Genomic DNA, 17,797 nt, shown 5'->3' with positions numbered 1-17,797 from the left:
TGTTCTTTTTTTTTTTTTTTTTTTTTTAATACTTACCTTCAGTCAACGCTCGATTTGTAATTTGCTTCATTCAGTGAGAGGATTATCTTCAAGAGGGAGTGCAGGATTAAGCCAGTCTCACTGGGTATTTTTCCTCGTGTATGAATACTGAGGGAGAGGTGAAGTGGTTCCAATTTATTGATGTCTTGACTGGCACACATCTGCTGGGCAGTCCAGTGGGACACCTGGAGCCCTGCATTGGGGATGCCAGTGTCTACCAGGAAAGTGTCCAGCTACCAGCCTCTCCCTTCTGCTAAATACTTAGGGCTCAAGTTTAAGCAGATACTCAAATACACTTGACTTGAGTCCATGCTACAGCAGAACCTCCACTTGTGTGCTGAGGGCTCTGCCTGGATAAAGCTTGCCATGGTTTGCAACTATTTTGGAGGGCCAAAGGAGAGAAAAATGTGGCATTTCAGAGCTGGCTGCTGAGCATTCCTGGAAGGGGCTGAGCACCCTCAGCTCCAAGGGCTGTCTACGGGAGTTGACAATGCTCAGTGTCAATCCTGGAACAAGGGTTATTATTAGACTTGCTAATGGCAAGTGTATGTGAGAGATAGAAGCTGTGACATAGCAATGTATAGTCATAAAAATGCAGATCTGGAGAGCATTACCAGTGAGTTATAATGATTTAAAGATGTGGCTGTTTAAAAATGTTGTGACTAAGATTCAGAACAAGACATTTTGCTCTATAAATAGCTTCCTTTGTTTCCCCTCAAATGCAGTCGCATGGTTTGGCCTTCATTTTTTTAAACAATCCATTCTGCTAGGAGAGGGTATTTATTCCTTAAGTGAAAATTAAAGGTTACCCAGATCTGATATGACATCTTTTCTTTTCCCAGGTAAAATGTGAGGCTAAGTCAGCTTTGCCCAAACCCAAGAGTAACAACAGCAACTGTAAGAAAGGCTCAAGTGAGGATAAATCAAAGATTGCCATAGGTGAAGAATGCAGAGCTGATGAGCAGGCTTTCCTTGTGGCTCTTTATAAATATATGAAAGAAAGGAAAACACCAATTGAACGAATACCCTATTTAGGTTTTAAGCAGAGTAAGTATCCTTTTTCTCACTTTCTTGTTGACATTTTAGAATGGTTTGGCTTCTCTGAAGAAAGCAATTGCACACAAAGCCTATTTTAAAACCTTATGGATGGGGAGGGACCATGTTTATCTCTACACATTTTCCAGTCCAGGCATTTCACTGTCTTATGCCTAGATTTGCATCTCTTCCTTCTGGGGTAGTTGCTGCCGGATATTTATAGGTTTAAATCCGCTGATTATGACTAGAAATAGGCATGTTGAAAACTCTCTAGTTTTCTGTTTTGTAAATCTGCAGTGTCTGTAATGCCTTTCTTCTGAGTTAATAATATGACGTATCTTTATTGTGCCCAGATGTTCTTTATGAAAGGACAAATATTAAAGGAAGACATTTAAAGGTGGTCAAGAAAGGCGCAAAAGGGATCATATTTTTAAGCCCTAAAATGTGTTTCTACTTAATAAATTACTGACTTTGGAGAATAAAACCAGACTGTATCTGCTTAATACAGAATGCAGTGTTGAGAATTGCTTTGGCATGTACAGTTTGTAGTGCCACAATCTGTAAATTAATTGTATGTGGAGAAGATACAGTTGAAACTGAATTTTGCATAAATATTGCAGCACAATGTAGATCTTTCACAGTTTCCAACAAAAGCTGTAAATGGGGGAATTTCTCGTCCTTATCTATAGATTGAATGATACTTTGTTTCCTTAAAGGGAAAACGCCATGGATTGAAATATTATTTACTCTAATTTATCTCCTAGATTAAAACCATGTGTTATTTTGATGAAGAATGTCAAACCTGTATGTTTTACATAACAATTTACATACCTAATAGCAATTGGCGCTGATTGCAACAGGCCTCCAGCAGCCATTATAAACTTATATAACTCAGAATGATTACAGTGTTTGTCTGAAAACTGGCTGCTTGAAATGGGAGTAAAATTAATGTACTATGAACAGCTTCGTTGCATTATGCATTGATTCAGATTAAATCAAGGCCTGAGCAAAGCTCTTGATAGCTTTGAAGCTGTACAAGGTTCAATGAGGCTTTCAGAACATTTTGTGTTGAAGAAATTTTTTTTTCCCCCACCCCCCCATATTATTCTGCATTCCATCAAGCATGGAGACAGGGTGGGCTCAAAAGACAAGCTAAAGTATTATTTCTAGAGTTGCCCACTGTGGGTAGGGCCTGCTGCTAACATTTAGCTGAAATACATTGAAACTTGCCTGACATTCATTATGAAGTAGGGGCCTGATCCGGCAAATACTTAAATACCAAAAGTACGCCGAGAAGAGCAGAAATGTTTGCAGGACGGGGCTCTGTATTTGTCCAGCAACGCTTGTGCAAACATTGCCAATATAAATAGGTTGTTGGGAAGAGGCAGAACATACAGTACAGCAGAGCATCCCCCCATGGAGAAGGAGATCCCATTCTCCATGGTCCGCAGCGTTACTGCTGACCTCAAGTATTTGTAGTGTGTCTGTGGGGAATCACTGTTGGTGGAATTGTGCATACACGTTTGATAGGACTGACATGGATTTTTCGTCTAACAATTAAATTAACTAAAATAAAAATTTAAATTAAAATTAAATTAAATAAAATACACACCAGCAAGCAGTGACCCCATGGGGCAGGGGGCCAGGATGAAAAGCAAGTGAAAGGAGAGAAGTTCTGCAGGAAATAACAACTCTCTCCCAACACATCTTTTGAATTGAGTTGCCTCTGTGCTCTGACCCCACAGCCACAGGCAAGGCACAACCAGCCACGGCACAATTATTCCAGTAATGCTCATTCGTGCTGCATCTGGGTTCATTCACGCAGGGCCGCTAGAATGCAGCTTATTGTTCATTGATTATGGAGCCCATTATCTGAGCTGCAGTAAATATTGGATATTGTCTAATCAATAGGCCTGCTCTGTGAGCCAGTGTGGGGCTTGCTTGCTTGCTAATGAAATCGGTATTAAACAAATAATTAAACGTAACATTCTTCCCAGTGAGTAATTTTTATTATCAAAGTTATGGAAACATACTACAGTCATTATACCGTGTCTCTTATCAGCAAAGTCAAATGAGCCTATTACCTTTGTCTCAGTGTATTTTTCCAGTCCTGTTAAGGAATCTCTAAGTGTGTTCTCTTATATGTAATTAAAAATATATATAGTATGGGCTAATATTTACTCTTCGGATTATGTAAATACCTCTTTGGAACATGTTTCGCAGGAGCTTTTTCAGGGACTGTGAGCTTTTTTTTCTCTATTTTTCTTTTTTTTAAACTGTTTAATTTACATTTCTTTGAAATATGTTGGCTAATACAATGCTTATCTAAATACTTATTGTCCCTCTAACAGTTAACCTTTGGACTATGTTTCAAGCTGCTCAAAAACTGGGAGGATATGAAACAGTAAGTGTTTAAGTAACTTAAATGAAATAATTGTGCAATCTAACTTTTCCCTGTTAGGAAAAAAAATGTGAAAGCAAACAATCATTTACTGCATTTTAGACTAGCTGTACTCATTGTGGGTTTATTGGGCCATTTTTGGAAATGGTCCCAATTAGTTCCAGATCTGGCAAAATTGTAAACTTGTCGTAAAAACTCCAAGTGGAAAACATATGTAACTCTTCTCTGTCAAGGAAATTAGTTAGGTCTGTAATTTTTTCCCATGTTGAGAAAGGGCTATTATTGTACAACAAGCCAAGATTGCATAAAAGAAATTTCACTTGGCAACATCCCTGACATCTGTTCATGTCTAATATGGGAAATGTATTAAAGGCTTTCAAAAGTAATCAGCATTGTCCATTAAGGAATAGTATGCTGCAGAATCTTCTCTTATTCCAAGTGTAAAAGATCTTTATTAGACAAGGGTCAGTACCACATAAACAGGAAGTTATCAAAGTAATTCAGAAAAGTCTCTGACACTTTTTATCAGCTAACCATATCTGACGAGAGCGGTTTATTTTTAGCTCACAGGAAAATTTGATGGCCACGGATTTTACAGCATGTATTTTGAACCAATAAAATATTAGAGCAACAAACTCAGATTAAAATCTTGAAATGAGAAGAAAGAGCCGCATTAATATGGCACATCGAGATGACATCTGTAATAAAAAAACAATTGACATAGGAAGATGTCGTCACTGGAAATATTTTCTTCGCACACAATGATCAGATTAAGTTGTTCAGTTCCTGCCACAGTTAGATGAAAGAAATTATTTTTGCTTTGTTTATGAAGTAATCTGGGACATATCTGTTCTGTAGAGAAATGACAAGAAGAAATGCGCTCTCAAGAAACTGAAAGTCATTTGAACCAAAATGCAGAACTCACTGTTTTCCTTCCTTGCAATAAAGCACATTGCTCTGTACATCAGCAGCCTGGGCTGGTTAGCATGGGTGTGCCTGGGATTTTGTGAAACGTGAAATCTAACATTCTTTAAAAAAATATATGCTTGATTTGGCTTTTACTGTTGCTCTATCTTTCATTAATCAGCACATACCATGCTTATGTACAGGGGTGTGTGTAGGCGTGCTCATGGGTATGTATGAATGAATAGCTACCATAGATAGATCGTTACAGCAATTATGAGCAGTAATTGCTCAAGTTGTAAAGTGCAACGAAAATGAGGGCTGAAATCTTGAACTTGATCCAGAGCACCAGGGAAGGCCAGGAGGGAGATTGAAGGGAGAGTGGAGTGTTCAGAGTGCTCAGGAAGGCGAGCAGTTTTCACAGCAATGTTTCAGGTTTGCTTGAGGGGACTGAGTACAGAAGCAGGGAGGCCAAAGTGGTGGCTTGCTGGAGAGGCCTAAGTTTTAGTGCCAGAGGGAGAGGGATGGATTTAGACAAGCTGGAGCAGGTGAGGCTCTATACCTGAGGGAGAACAAGAACAGGGTTGTGAATGTGTGACCACAAGGCCACAGAGCCAGGTTTGAGATAGGTGACAGGATCAGAGGGGAGGGATCACATACATGAGGATGTCAGCCAGAGTAGCTTCAGTCCACACTTGTCTCAAAACTCCTTTTCTCAGTGACAGATGCTCTCTGTTGTTTAGGGGCATTTGTCACCTTGAATGAAAATGTACCAGCAGTGCTTATTCTTCATAGAGAGTAAACTAAGCAATTGCTCCTTATTCAGTAAATGGCAAGGCAAGCACAGCTCACACCTCTGACATAGCCGAGAGCCCAGATCTCATTGGAGAGTGACTGTGTCTGAAATGATGGGCCTGTCCTGTTTCTATGATGTGAGTGGCATCTGTGCTCTTTGCAGGCAAGCTGAAGTTGGGAGAACTGTTGTGATGCAATTTAAGTTGTATATGGAGCATGAGGTTTCCTGACCTCATTCTCTTCTGTTAACAGTCTCATCCTTGATATGGATCTGCCTTTGATTTAAATTCCCTGGGTATCATATTGATAGCTGTTGCAATACTTTGACCTGTGCACACCCTGGGATTTATTATTTTATGGCCAGTTGATATGCATTGAGTTTGCCAACTGCGTTAATTTGTATATAGTTTATAATGGCAAATGCTGGTGAGAAGCTTTTGTGTTTTGTTTCATTTTTCACAAGTCAGTGGATGGTAGGGGTGACATGGACCTCAGTTATCAGTTCTAGGATCTTAGGCAGGTCTGCTTAGATGCAGAAATTTCAAGTGCTTTAATTCAATGTTGAGCAGAGTCCAGCACTCTCATGCATGGTGCCACCATCTATTGATGAGGAGAAGTTGTGGAGTGCAATGGCTTTGTCAAACCTGCCCTGTTTAATATGCATTTATCTCTATGGCCCCTTCCATCTGACTTGAGCAAACCATTACTAGGGCTTCATCATCTTTAACTGGTTTTAAAATTTCACAAATTTCTGGTTTGAGCATGGAGATAGAAATAGGTCTTTTCTCTTGGAAGTATTGTAAAGAAAAATATATTTAAAAGTAGATATTTGACTTCAACATGTGACAGCCATTTTATGAACAGGAAATAGATAAAAGATTCTTAAAATGACATATGGAAAATTAAAGTAGTCAGATGACAATTTTTAAAGCAGCATAGAAACCTTCCCAGTTAGACCAGTTGCAAACTTTACATCCTTTTATTTGGCAGAACAGTTATAGTCTGCCCATTTTTAATTTTACCCACTGCCTTGTCCACTTTGTTCATGTATAGGTGTTTTGATGCAGTCTAAAAAACATTATTGAGAAACAAGCATGGATCATTTGTGGTGTTTTTCAGCTTCTGCACAGATTCACAGTAGATTTTTGTGATATTTTTGAGTCCAGTCCTGTCAGTTAAGGATCTAAAAGTGACTGAGAACAGACAGGAATTGGATTTGAGATGCAGAGAACAACTTTCTTAGCCATCTGACTTTCCCCCTGGGGGAATGGATCCAGTGAGGCTTGACAGAGAGCATTATCTTTGTATATGGGATATACATACAGGATATCTAATAGTGTCAGGTCATGATGTGTGTCATATTTAAGTGCTCTCCATTTCAAATACTTAAGAGAGTCATTTCTCCTCCATTTGATTACTAATTCTTAGTTAGTTGTCATCTATAACTGTGTAACACCACACTCCCTTGTAGTTGTTGTTGAACAAGGCTTAATAAAAACAGCAATCCATACAAACTGGTTTAAGACTTTAACAGATGAAGCTGTCTCTTTGTAGTTGGTGGAATCGTATTTCTCTTAAACAAAGATATGTGAGATGAGCATCTTTGTTACTAATAATAGGAGAGTGCATTGGAAAGCACTCTCTATAGCAGACCTTCACAGTATGAATGATTTAAAATGTCCCCAAATCACTGGATGAAATATGAGACAATGCTATGTTGTAGGGGGCTCAGCTGCAGTGGCATTTAGCAGCCGTGGCCTAGAATTTCCTCAGTCACCCTAAGTCAAGTGAGTAAAAGGTGCAGAAGTTCATAGATGGGAAGCTTCCAGGACTTTCCTAAAGAGTTGTCCTTGGCAAATTACGAAGTAGCATTTTTCCTTCCAAGCCAACATAAAAGGAGTGCCTTGGCATGTTTGCAGAAGGCTGTGCTGCTGAATGGACTCTACCTGGAGATGTCTTAGAAAGATAAAGGATAAAAAGAAAATTAGGTGGAGATTAACCTTCAGTATGTAATAGCTTAGATTTTGCCAAAGGTCAGTGGGATCCCATTTAGCTGCTGCCTCCTGGAAGCAACAGTGAAGTGCTTTAATTTTTAAAAATTAGTGATTGACACATACATCAGTCCTGTGTCTGGGCAGGCCCAATGAAACTGGTATATCAGTGGAATGCAAAGCTAACTGGGTTTGTTTCATACCGAACTAATTCCCAGAGCTCTGAAGATAGCTGTGAACATCATGTACCATGACCAGAAAATCCCCCATTATGTTTGCAGCAGGAAATAAGCAAGAAGCCTTTCACAAGGAAGGGAGCTGGGAGGTAGGATTGCAGTGCAGAAGACCTTAAGATTTCTCAAAGCAGAAGACACCATTGAAAGCATGTTTGTAAACAGTCTTCTGCTTTAATAGATAAGATCATTGCTTTTATATGTTTGGGTTTTTTGACTACCAGTCACTGCATAATACTGTGCTTATAGGAACCAGATCAGATCTGCTCTTTAGACAGGCCAGTCTCTTTGCTTAATTTGGATTTCTCTTGGTTGGGGAAGATTTCACAGAGGTTTTCAAAGGTGCTGGCTTCCAATGGGCCCAGCACAAGGATTTTGAACTGGGAAGAACTTGTATGAGAAAGGCCCTCAGTTTGCATATGGTCAGTAGGAACATCCAGCTTGAGCGGTCCTTCATGACAAGAGTGCACTTTCCTCAGTGAAGCATTTTGTTCAGATTGTTTAAGGATGTAATTAATCAGTTCCTTTAGTCCTTTGAAGTTTATTAAGCATAAAAAATAAACTTTCCAGAGCAGGGGAAAACTCAACCCCAGGCTTTGTTAGAATAACAATTGTTTCAGGGAATGTCAAATTTAAACTCCCTCTGTGGGAGGGCACAACTCAGTTAATTGCCAAGGAGCTCTGGTCCATTGCAGATGTAGAATTGGATAGAACTGGGCAAATGTTTGTGAAAATACTATTATTCTAAGCAGCTTAGAAGAAAGAGACACAAAAAATGATCCATGGACTTCAAAGGGATTCACTTTTCCCCTTAGTTATGCTTACCAGTGTTCCAGCTTGAGTATCAGCTCATGGTAAATGAGACTAAGGCTCTAAAGTTCTCCTTTTGAAAATGGAGACTGTGCTTCCTAGTCACATCAGGATGATTATAAGGGGGACTTACAGTAGTCTCCTGCTAACTAATCCTTGGTTTCATTTAAAGTTTCTGCTCAGTGTCAGTGCTGTTGGCCAAGGTTTCAGGTCCTGGACAGCCTTGCAAGCCCAGCCAGGTTGTGCTTGTCAGAGGGCCAGAGCACAGACCCCAGAGCAGCTTTGTGCACCTTCATTCCCCCATCTGTGATCCTGCCAGAGGGTTTTTTTTGCAGCAGTCCTCAAGGGATCTATGATTTTTTGGGAGCTCCAAGAAGGCAAGGGCTGGCTGGCCACACCTCTGTCCTATCTGTCCTGAGGAATGGTGGAATGTGGGAGGCAGGACCAGAGGTAGCTTCCCATCCAGGCATTCCTCCACAACAGGATACCTGGTCCAACTCTCATTTGACTTTTTGGGTTGCATAAGGAGCATCCATTCATATTCTCAGGATGTGATGTTCTTTATGGCTCATTAGGACTCTGGTTCTTCAAGCACCTTAGTAGTAATAATAAGTGTGGGTAGCCTGGGGAAGAGACAGCATAAGAACTGAAACAAAACAGACTTAGTATGAACCTTATCATCAGATAAGTGTTTGATTTGTATTTAAATAACTTACTTGTGTGGAATTTATCCTTGAATTGCTTGAATCCTTGTGCTGGTAGTCTTTGGGTTTATTATAAAAGACAGGAAATAAAATTAGTGAATGAAGTTAGTTCATTTAGCTTTATATAATGTTTGAGATAAAACACCTTTTTTTTTTTCCCCAAAGTGTGTATAGGTGCAAACTATGCTCAGGTGGTAATAGTGAGTTAAAGCTACTGCTGTTTTTTGGAGAACTCTGCAAACAATAAATTTGAAGAAATTGTAATGTTATCAAGTGATAAGACTCCAACCATGTTTTTTACTTTAGACAATAATTTCTGCAAAGGAAGGATTTTCCCTTTCTATTGAGTGAAACAGAAATATCTCTTACCCTGTAATATTTAATGATGGTAGCTATCTCCTCTTGTTTAGATTAAAATTACAGGCCTCAGATTGCAAGTTGTAATATTTGTTCTCTTCTGATTGCTGCCTTTAGCTCCTCAGTAAACGCCATTGACTGCTCTGTGGGTAACTCCAAAGAAGCCTCCAGGGCTGAATATATTAAAATCCATGGCATTCCACAGCAAATGACAAAATTCTCCCCAAATTGCCCCCACCAGTTTTCTACTGGCTTTCTTTATGAGCTGCAGGCAAACAAGGGTGATCTGTTGTGCTTGTCCTATTCCTGTTTCTCTTCCTGTTTTAAATATAGCAGAATATATAAAATAATGAAGTGGTATTCAGACACAATCCTTTTGCCAGGTCTTCCATCTGTTATTCTGTATAATCCTAATTTCTGTACAAAAAAACCCAGAACCATGGTATGCAATTCAATATGTTACAAGATGTTTATTTTCATCAGCACGGTCCAATAAAGTACACAGCTCAAATATTAACATTGGAGTACGTTAAGATTTCAGTACTATTTGATCTGTATATTTTACAGATATAAATGGATAAAAATAAACAGCTTGTAACATACATAGTTACGGACTATGGTTTTGTAGATTTACAGAATTCTGTGGTGGATTTGGGTTTTGCAGCAGATTTATTTTCTCTAATTCAGTTAAAATAACTATGTAATCATTATTTGTGCTGAATATGGTTTGAGCTTCATTTTCATAATTCACTGTGGGATTTGTCTGCATAACTTCTGATAGTTAATGACCCTGTATTGATTGAGATTCTTTTGTGAGTCTGTATTGCATATGACTTGATAATGAATCAGATCACTCCATTTTAGAGAGAAAGAAAATAGACATAGTGTTAACTTACAAAAACAAAAATACACCCAAAGCTCTGTGTACTCTGTATATTGTGTAGGGGCTTTTATAGTGCTCGTAGTACATGCTGTTCTGAAAGTGTCATATGTGCATTTGTTGTTGTGAAGTCAAATGCTGTAGAATCTGTAAAGATGCAAGATTAAATTTTCCATTGCCATTTTTACAGATAACAGCCCGTCGACAATGGAAACATATTTATGATGAATTAGGTGGTAACCCTGGAAGCACAAGTGCTGCTACATGTACTCGCAGACATTATGAAAGGTAAGATAACAAATCTGAAATGCTTGTTTAATAATGAAAAAATTAATTTGGAAAGCCTTCAAAGCATTTTGTAAGAAATTAGAGGAAAAGAGAGAGAGTCATCTTAAAGATTTAGTAAATAGTTCCCCAACAGTTTAGTCAGATAATCCATTGTGATTTAAACCAGTGTCTGTCTCCAGTGACTAAGTAAATTAAAAAAGCATCTGATTTTTCTTTGGTATAGATCTTAATTTTTGCAACAGCTTTCCAGTTAAAGAAGCTGAAAAATTGAGGAAAACATACTCGAGGAAAAATAAGAAACAGCAACTAATTGATGAAAACACTTGTCTTCTATCATTTTTTAGGAATACCAATTAAGCAGATTGTGGTTTTGATCAAAACAATGGGGCAGCCCATAGTGCAGGGTGCCGTTAGTGTTGTAGGTCATGCCGAGCGTTGCATTCCTCTTCTTCATGGCATCCCTTCCCTCCTCCCTGCCTGCGAGCTGCTGCCAAACACCCTTTCTCCTGCAGCCCTTGCTGCTGGTCAGAACTGTTGAATTCTTATTCTCCCCATGTAGATAATAACTTCCAGGGCTTGTGAAGCCAGAACACATTGAATAAAATACTGGAGCTGGAATGTTGTTTTGATTTGGTTTTTAGGAACAACTGTTGGGGCTTTTTATTTTCTTTTTTCTTTTATCTTTTTTTTTTCTTCCTTTTTTTTTTTTTTGGTTTTTTTTTTTTTTTTTTTTTTTCTTTTTTTTTTGGGGGGGTTTTTTTTTTTTTTTGTTTTTTTTTGTTTTTTTTGGTTTTTTTTTTTCCTTAGACAAGCAAATGTGAATAAAACTCAGCAATTTTCAGCTCAGATAAGTAAAATTCAGTCTCTTGTTCCTGGGCATAAACAAGTCACTTTGCTGGGCTCAGGAAGAGATTGTACTTGCCGGTGCAGAAGGTGGCACAGCAGAGCTGTGTTCAGTGGGCACTTTCTCTCCTTATCTTAGTGCCTGATGTGTCAGCCTCTCAAAGAGACATACTGCCATCCTCATGGAGGGTGGGGTATTTGATCACGCTCATTTACAGGGGACATCTCCAGCAGAAGGGCTTGGGTGCACAGAGGAGTTGCATGTAATGATTGCCATTATAATTGTTAGAAGCTTTCTGGAGATTGAGCCAAGCAGCAGAGTGAAGTGAGTGAGCTGCTGTGCGTGTCAGATGGAGCTTTTCCCTGCCTTCATGTTGCAGACAAATCTTATAGATTGTTTTATTGACTCATCAGATTGTGGGTATTCAGCTCTTCCACCCCCATCATTATAGTCCTGAGAGTCTCAGAGCTTCCTCTTGCACCCAAGCCAGCAGATGGGTTTCCAACTGGCAGTGCGGCTTTTCCCTTGCCAGATGTTCTGTGGGGGATGTTATTTGACAGAAGAGACCCGGGCACACAGGAGCATTAGGTCTCTGTGGGTTTGGGTTGCAGAGGGAGCCTTGCTGAAACCCTGGAGTCACTGAGAGAGCGCATCTCTTGTAGTTGTGGAAAACTAAATGAGCCATTCACAAATACTCCATGAACCCCTTTCTCTTCTGCTTTCCTGACAATGTTCAATGCTAGTGGTTTGGGTGTTTTTTATATGTAAAAGCTTTGCATTGCACTCCCATGCATAAAGACTTGTGTGTGACTGACTCAGCAGTTATTTGGGTGTGCTCTGAAGTGCCACAAAACCCATTATGCTGTCTGGAAAACCTGAACAGTCCTGATGCCTTCCAAATTGAAAAGCCTTTCCAGGCTATCCAAAAGCAGTTCTGCTTGACTTGACCTGGTCTGAGGAAAGTGTCTTCTAGTTTATGGTTAGATTGGTCTTAATACACTGAAGAACTCAAATCTGAGTTCATGGATGCCAGTCTATCATGTAGTTCTGTATGAAGTCTGATATGAGGCAGCACCTAATTTTCCACATCCCTGGCAGGCTATCAAAAGATGGCATTTAGAGCAAAAAATCTTTCAGAACTTTCAGGTTAGCCCTGAGCTTACCTAAAATGTTCTTCACTAAATCTGTTCTGAAAAACCAAAACATGTATATAAAAAACCTCAGTAGCTCATCCAGTCTCTACTTTTCTAGTGTTAGATGCTCTTTTTCCCCTACAGGAAAGTTGTATGAAGCCTCAGACTTGAAAAAAAGTAAATGAAATTGTCATGGTTTGTTTCAGCTGGTAATTCTAACTACAGCACCTGTAAATGTAATGCTCATTTATAGGCAAAGTGCTCAGATGGCATTTAATCTAAAACTAGAACTGTAGTGCAGGAATACACAGGCTCATGATTGAGGACATACATACATTTTCGAACTTGAAACTGTACAGCTAAACTGGAAATTTAATTATCTGGAAAGCAAATGCTGAGTAAATCTCCTGATTTTTCCTTTCTGAATCCCACTGGCCCTTCCTTGCTTACTGGAGGCAGAACAGGCAGTGCCCTGACTTCACTGGCCCTGCTGCTGTTTGACTTAGCCTTGCCATTCATCTCTACAACTGGATCTCAAGGGCATCCATGTTGTGTTAACCAGCTCTCTCCCAGGAGGAGCTACTGGCTGTTTGCATCAGCTTTAGCATATCAAGGCTGTTCAGGTGGCAGCCACCTTTCAGTGACATCCTTGGGGTGCTGAGGAGTGGAATGGTACATATGTCCCAGTTCAGATATTGCCATCCCTCCTTCCTGCCCTCTCCTGTTTCCCTTTGCAAGGTGGAGTTTCACACACAATTTCAAAGGCTGAAAAGAGAGAGAGGAAAAAAAAAAAAAACCATTAACAACAACCAACCAGCCAACCAAACCCAAACACAAAATACAAGCACTGGAGAGGGCAAAATTCTCTGTCTACCAAATCCAATGAAGAAATACTGCTTTCTGTAAAGGTGTTTATAACCTCTGCAAAGCTACCATGTGGCTGCAGTTTCATGGTACAGTGGATGGCAAAAGCTGGAACAAAACCAGTTTTAAAGGTTTTGGGGAATGTGTTGCTCTGCACCCTGCTGTTTGGAGCAGGGTTTGTGGTGGTAGCTGCTGGTGTACTATAGGTAGGTACAGTGCTTCAGTTGGGGTGGTGTTTTCTTTGTTTCTCTGGTAAAAGGGAAGGAAAGGTTTTGTGTGCATTTTCAGCTGATTCATTTATCATTAATACAGTTCCTGTTTCCAGAAACTGTTTTCATTTTAAAATAAGGCAAGGCTGCCAGTGTTTCAGTAAGTGTTATATTATATATTAGTTAGACAACTTCTGTTTTATTAATGAGTATAATAATGAAAGTGCAGGTTTCTGAGTAGAAGCAATGAGTGTTTTTATTTAAAGCATAGCAGGCATCATATAATGCCAATGAATATGTTATTGTCACTGTAGGCATGGCTGGTCTAGACCTGCCTCTGATTGGGTTATTCCAAATAGGCCCAAGCACTTCATAAAAATGTCTTTGTCAGCCTAGTTTTCCTTCCAAACCTATTCATCTCTGTCAGTTTTTAATATTAGTACCAGGCTCTTGGCTATAGTCCATTAGTACTGTACTTAATTGCTCATGTTACAGATGATTACCAATATAAAAAGCATTAATGTTTTCCCATCATGGGACTGTTGCTCTGTGCACGACTTGGACCGTACAGAGCTTATAAGGTGTTGTTATTTTGGTCGTTACTGTCTTCATTAGTGTTCCTCTAATGATCTTTCACGATCACAGAAAGGCAGAGGTATGTGGTTGGTGTGAGTTGATGCAGCCTACAGCGTTCCCTTGAACCTCTCTCAGCCCTTGTCAGTACCCTGCATCTCTCTCTCGCTTATCAAGAAACCCTCAGAAACGGCTCCTTTTCTGCGAAGCACTCTGCCCCATGCTGTCTTCCCCTAATAATGCAGATGTGGTTTTCACATGCAGGGTTTGAGGTTTCTTTTCGCTTTTACACAAAACACATGATCAGCAGCTTTGACTTTCTGGCATGAGCAGTAGGCTGTGTTTCTGCAGTGCTGATGACGTTGTTGTCAGGGATTTTTTGTAAACACTACACCACTGCTCCCCCCTTACCCCCCAGAAAAGAACCAAACCAAAAAACCCAGCCTGCTTGTTGGCAAGGTATAAAAAGTTCCCAATAAAATACATTGAACAAAACAGAAATACTGTAATTACCTGTTGGGACCTTTTTCTGTCTCCAAGTCTGGCTGTGATTCATCTTGGTTTCCTCCAGAGCAAGTCCCATGCATGGGCTGTGCACAAACACACATGGGCTGGGGGATTGTGCTGTGCAGGGGCATGCAGGACTCTCCTTGGCTTCTCTGGTGGACAGACATGTTGGGAAGCATCATGACAGGCAGAATCATTGTACCACAGACCTGTAGCTTCCTGGCCTCTTCGGGTGCTGCAGGAGGCTGGGCTCCCGTGGGATCTCCAGCAAGGATGGACCCAGAGAACCCCATGGCCCAAGTCCTGCTCTTCAGCAGCCTGTCTCCTGTGCTGGCCCTCACAAGTTACTAGCATTTCTAAAACCAGTCTGTCCTGGGCAGACACAGCTGGAGAGGGATTTATTAGACTTTGTGCTCTTACTAAATTAAGGCAGCTGAGTGGGAAAGTATTTTGCAGAGACACAGCCACCTGGAACTTGAGGAGGAGCAGATAGGTGAGATGGGTTGTGTTTCCTCACAGTGGGGTGGCAGGTGGCTGTGCCCACACTTTGGACACTGACCTGCAGAGGGTTTTATTCTGGCTGTGAGTATGGTCCCTGGGTATTTGCACATCTACCAGGGGACTAAACTTCAGGAGATGCAGTGCCTTGTACACTTCAGAGCCCATTCTGCCATTTTTTTTCTAAATCTCTCACATAAAAATTATATATGATCACAAACACAAGGCAGGTCAAAATAGGACCCTTACACGGTTTCTCTTTAACAGCCATAAAGTCTGTCTACCCTGAGGATATTGTGCAGTAATTCAATATGCAGGAGAGCCCTGTGTTCCATGCAAATGCTGTTTGGTTTTCTAAAGGGTTTGGATAACTTTCATAACGTGTAAGCATTTCAGTGGAATTTTGCAGGAAATAACAGCCAGTCGTTGGAGGGAACAAAAAGTAGGGGGCTACTCTAGCATCTGCATGAAATTGCTTATGGTTATCTTTTTATACACATTGTAATTAATAGAAGGTTTTGATTTACACTGTTAAGTGTGAAAACACCCCCAGGCAAAAATTAATCAAATATTATGTCATGCTGTAAACTACAACTAGCTCTTTGTTTGACTCAAACTTGCCAAGCAACAGTTTTCTCTCCTTGTTTTATTTTTGTCTTCACCCCACTTCCCTGCCCCCCTCACACTTCAGCTGGTCCCAGACTCCCAGAAAACTTCACAAGTTGCAAATTGTCCCCATAGTTTTCCATCAAGCACAAATTTAAGCCTGAAGATAGATGAGGTGTCTCAGTTCTCTCTTTATTTTCCTAGGTTTTTGGTTTGGGTTTTTTTTTTCTTTTTGATAAATAACAAGAGGTTTCTACTTATGATTTTCTGCCCTCAGGGCTTTATCATTAAGATTAAATAACTGTACTCTCAAGCATACCACTGAACAAACATCTTTTCAATTATGTGAGTAACAGATGCTTTAACAAAGGAACTATTGAAAATTCAGAAAGCTTCCCCCCTCCCCAAAATTTAAGAAGTATCAGATGACAGAGGAATGTAATTGTTTACCATTAAAACAGATCCCTAGCTGTCCTTTTAAAATATCTGAGAACATGCATTTTTTTTCAAAATTTCTGGGGTTTCAGCCTTAGCATCTTACTGGCCATTGCTAGAGTCAGCAGGAGTCCTTGAGTGCTGGACAGTCAGGCAGTGCCTTTAAGTGCCTGCAAGCAGATGATCTCTCTCCTGGTGGGGAATTGTTTTCCCACCTACATCCTTCCTTTCACCCAGGAGTCTGTCCCAGCAGAACTGGGGCATGCTGAGTGCTGTGCAGTGCTGCTGGGTGCATTGTCACCCAAGCAGAGAGGCCCTTGCCAGGCGTGCCCATCATGTGTGTGTGCCTTGGCACTGACTGGGTGCTGGGGCCCTGCAGTGCCCAGAGCCTGGGGGTGCCAGCAGTCCAGCTTGGAGTCAGTGTCACCCATGACAGTCTCATTCCTTGCCATGCAGGAGTAGGAACCCACTCAGCACAGGGGACAAGCCCCTTTTCCTGCTGGGAGCTGAGTAGCCCCAGGAGAGCGCTGCACAGTGAGAGGTGTGCCATTCTCTTTTGCAGGAGCAGCACTGATGAGTAAGCACCAAGATCTTTTCCCTCGGACTGCCCAGCAATGCTGAGAATCTCCACCTTGTACTTTAGGATTTTGTTAACATGAAAGAGAATGCCCATAGTTTGTTCAGCTTGCTGCAATATAGATGTAATTCAGAGCTCCCAGGGAGGGTCAGCAGGATTTTGGAGTCCTGCCAGGAGACCTGCACCCCACAGGCAATGCAAAATGGCATCTGTGTAAGCTTGTTCTGAGCCTAGGGACCAAGCATTGCAGGGACTCCATGGACCTACCAAACAAAATGCATGTCTGCCTTTAGATGCAGAAATGGCGACTATGGCCAAAACAGAGTCTTGTAGTGGTTTTGGTAGAGTGATCTGGGGAAGTTGCTCTGTGTCCACTACCCTTCCTTTGACTCTTTTCCATGCAGTAAATCTGTGCCAAAGGCAGAAGACTGGAGTTGTTCATCTCCCCCTGCTGAGCCCTAGGATCAGGAGTGCCTGAGCTTGCCTCGTTGGGCTGTGCAGTTAAATCAGCAGCTGTGTTTGTAATGTCACTAATTTCCAGTTTACTTAAAACAAAGTGTCTTTGAATTCTCTTAGAGCAACGCTGTTCCCACCTTTCAGCAGTAAGCCATTCTCATTACCCACCAGCACTCCCAGTGGGCTGTGAGGAAAGTTGTTGTTGAAAGGATGAAAGAGCCATTTCTTTAAGGAAGGAAAATTCTTGGGAAAGAAAATTGAACTCCAGCATATTTTGTCTTTGCTGATATAATACGTGCCAGTTTTGTACTTCAGACAAATGCAAATAAAGCCATTGCTATTGTGTTCTGCACAAAAGCACGTGAGGCTTGCTTTCATAACCCCTGCATTGTACAATGCAATCCAGGGAAAGCAGGCTTCAGGAACACAGTGCTTCATTTCCTGAATGTATTTTATATTCCCGTTTTGGAAAACAAGCTGAGACCTTGAAGTTTGGGTTATTCCTCTCCCCTCTTTGCTGGGAATGTGTCACTGTTGCCCAGGAGAGCTGCCTCCTGCTCCTGGCTATCCCCACCAACTGATTGTCGTTGAAGGTTTCCCTTGCTGCTTCCCTTGCCTGCACTGGACCCGTGCTCGAAGATTTATTCTTTTGAAAAGCT

General features: G+C 40.8%; 1 protein-coding gene across 1 annotated transcript in view; it reads left to right on the top strand.

The window, feature by feature from the left end:
- ARID5B (AT-rich interaction domain 5B) overlaps positions 1-17,797 on the top strand; it is a 103,889-nt gene that overhangs the window by 74,002 nt on the left and 12,090 nt on the right. The window contains exons 5-7 of the mRNA XM_005425548.3: positions 882-1,086; positions 3,426-3,478; positions 10,339-10,436. Coding sequence (XP_005425605.2) covers positions 882-1,086; positions 3,426-3,478; positions 10,339-10,436 — 356 coding nt within the window. The remainder of the gene's footprint in view (positions 1-881; positions 1,087-3,425; positions 3,479-10,338; positions 10,437-17,797) is intronic.

The sequence above is a fragment of the Geospiza fortis genome, unplaced genomic scaffold (assembly GCF_000277835.1).
Source record: "Geospiza fortis unplaced genomic scaffold, GeoFor_1.0 scaffold92, whole genome shotgun sequence".
In the NCBI taxonomy this organism is placed as follows: domain Eukaryota; kingdom Metazoa; phylum Chordata; class Aves; order Passeriformes; family Thraupidae; genus Geospiza; species Geospiza fortis.
The sequence above is the reverse complement of the archived record's forward strand: the minus strand, read 5'-3'. Positions and strand labels throughout refer to the sequence as shown.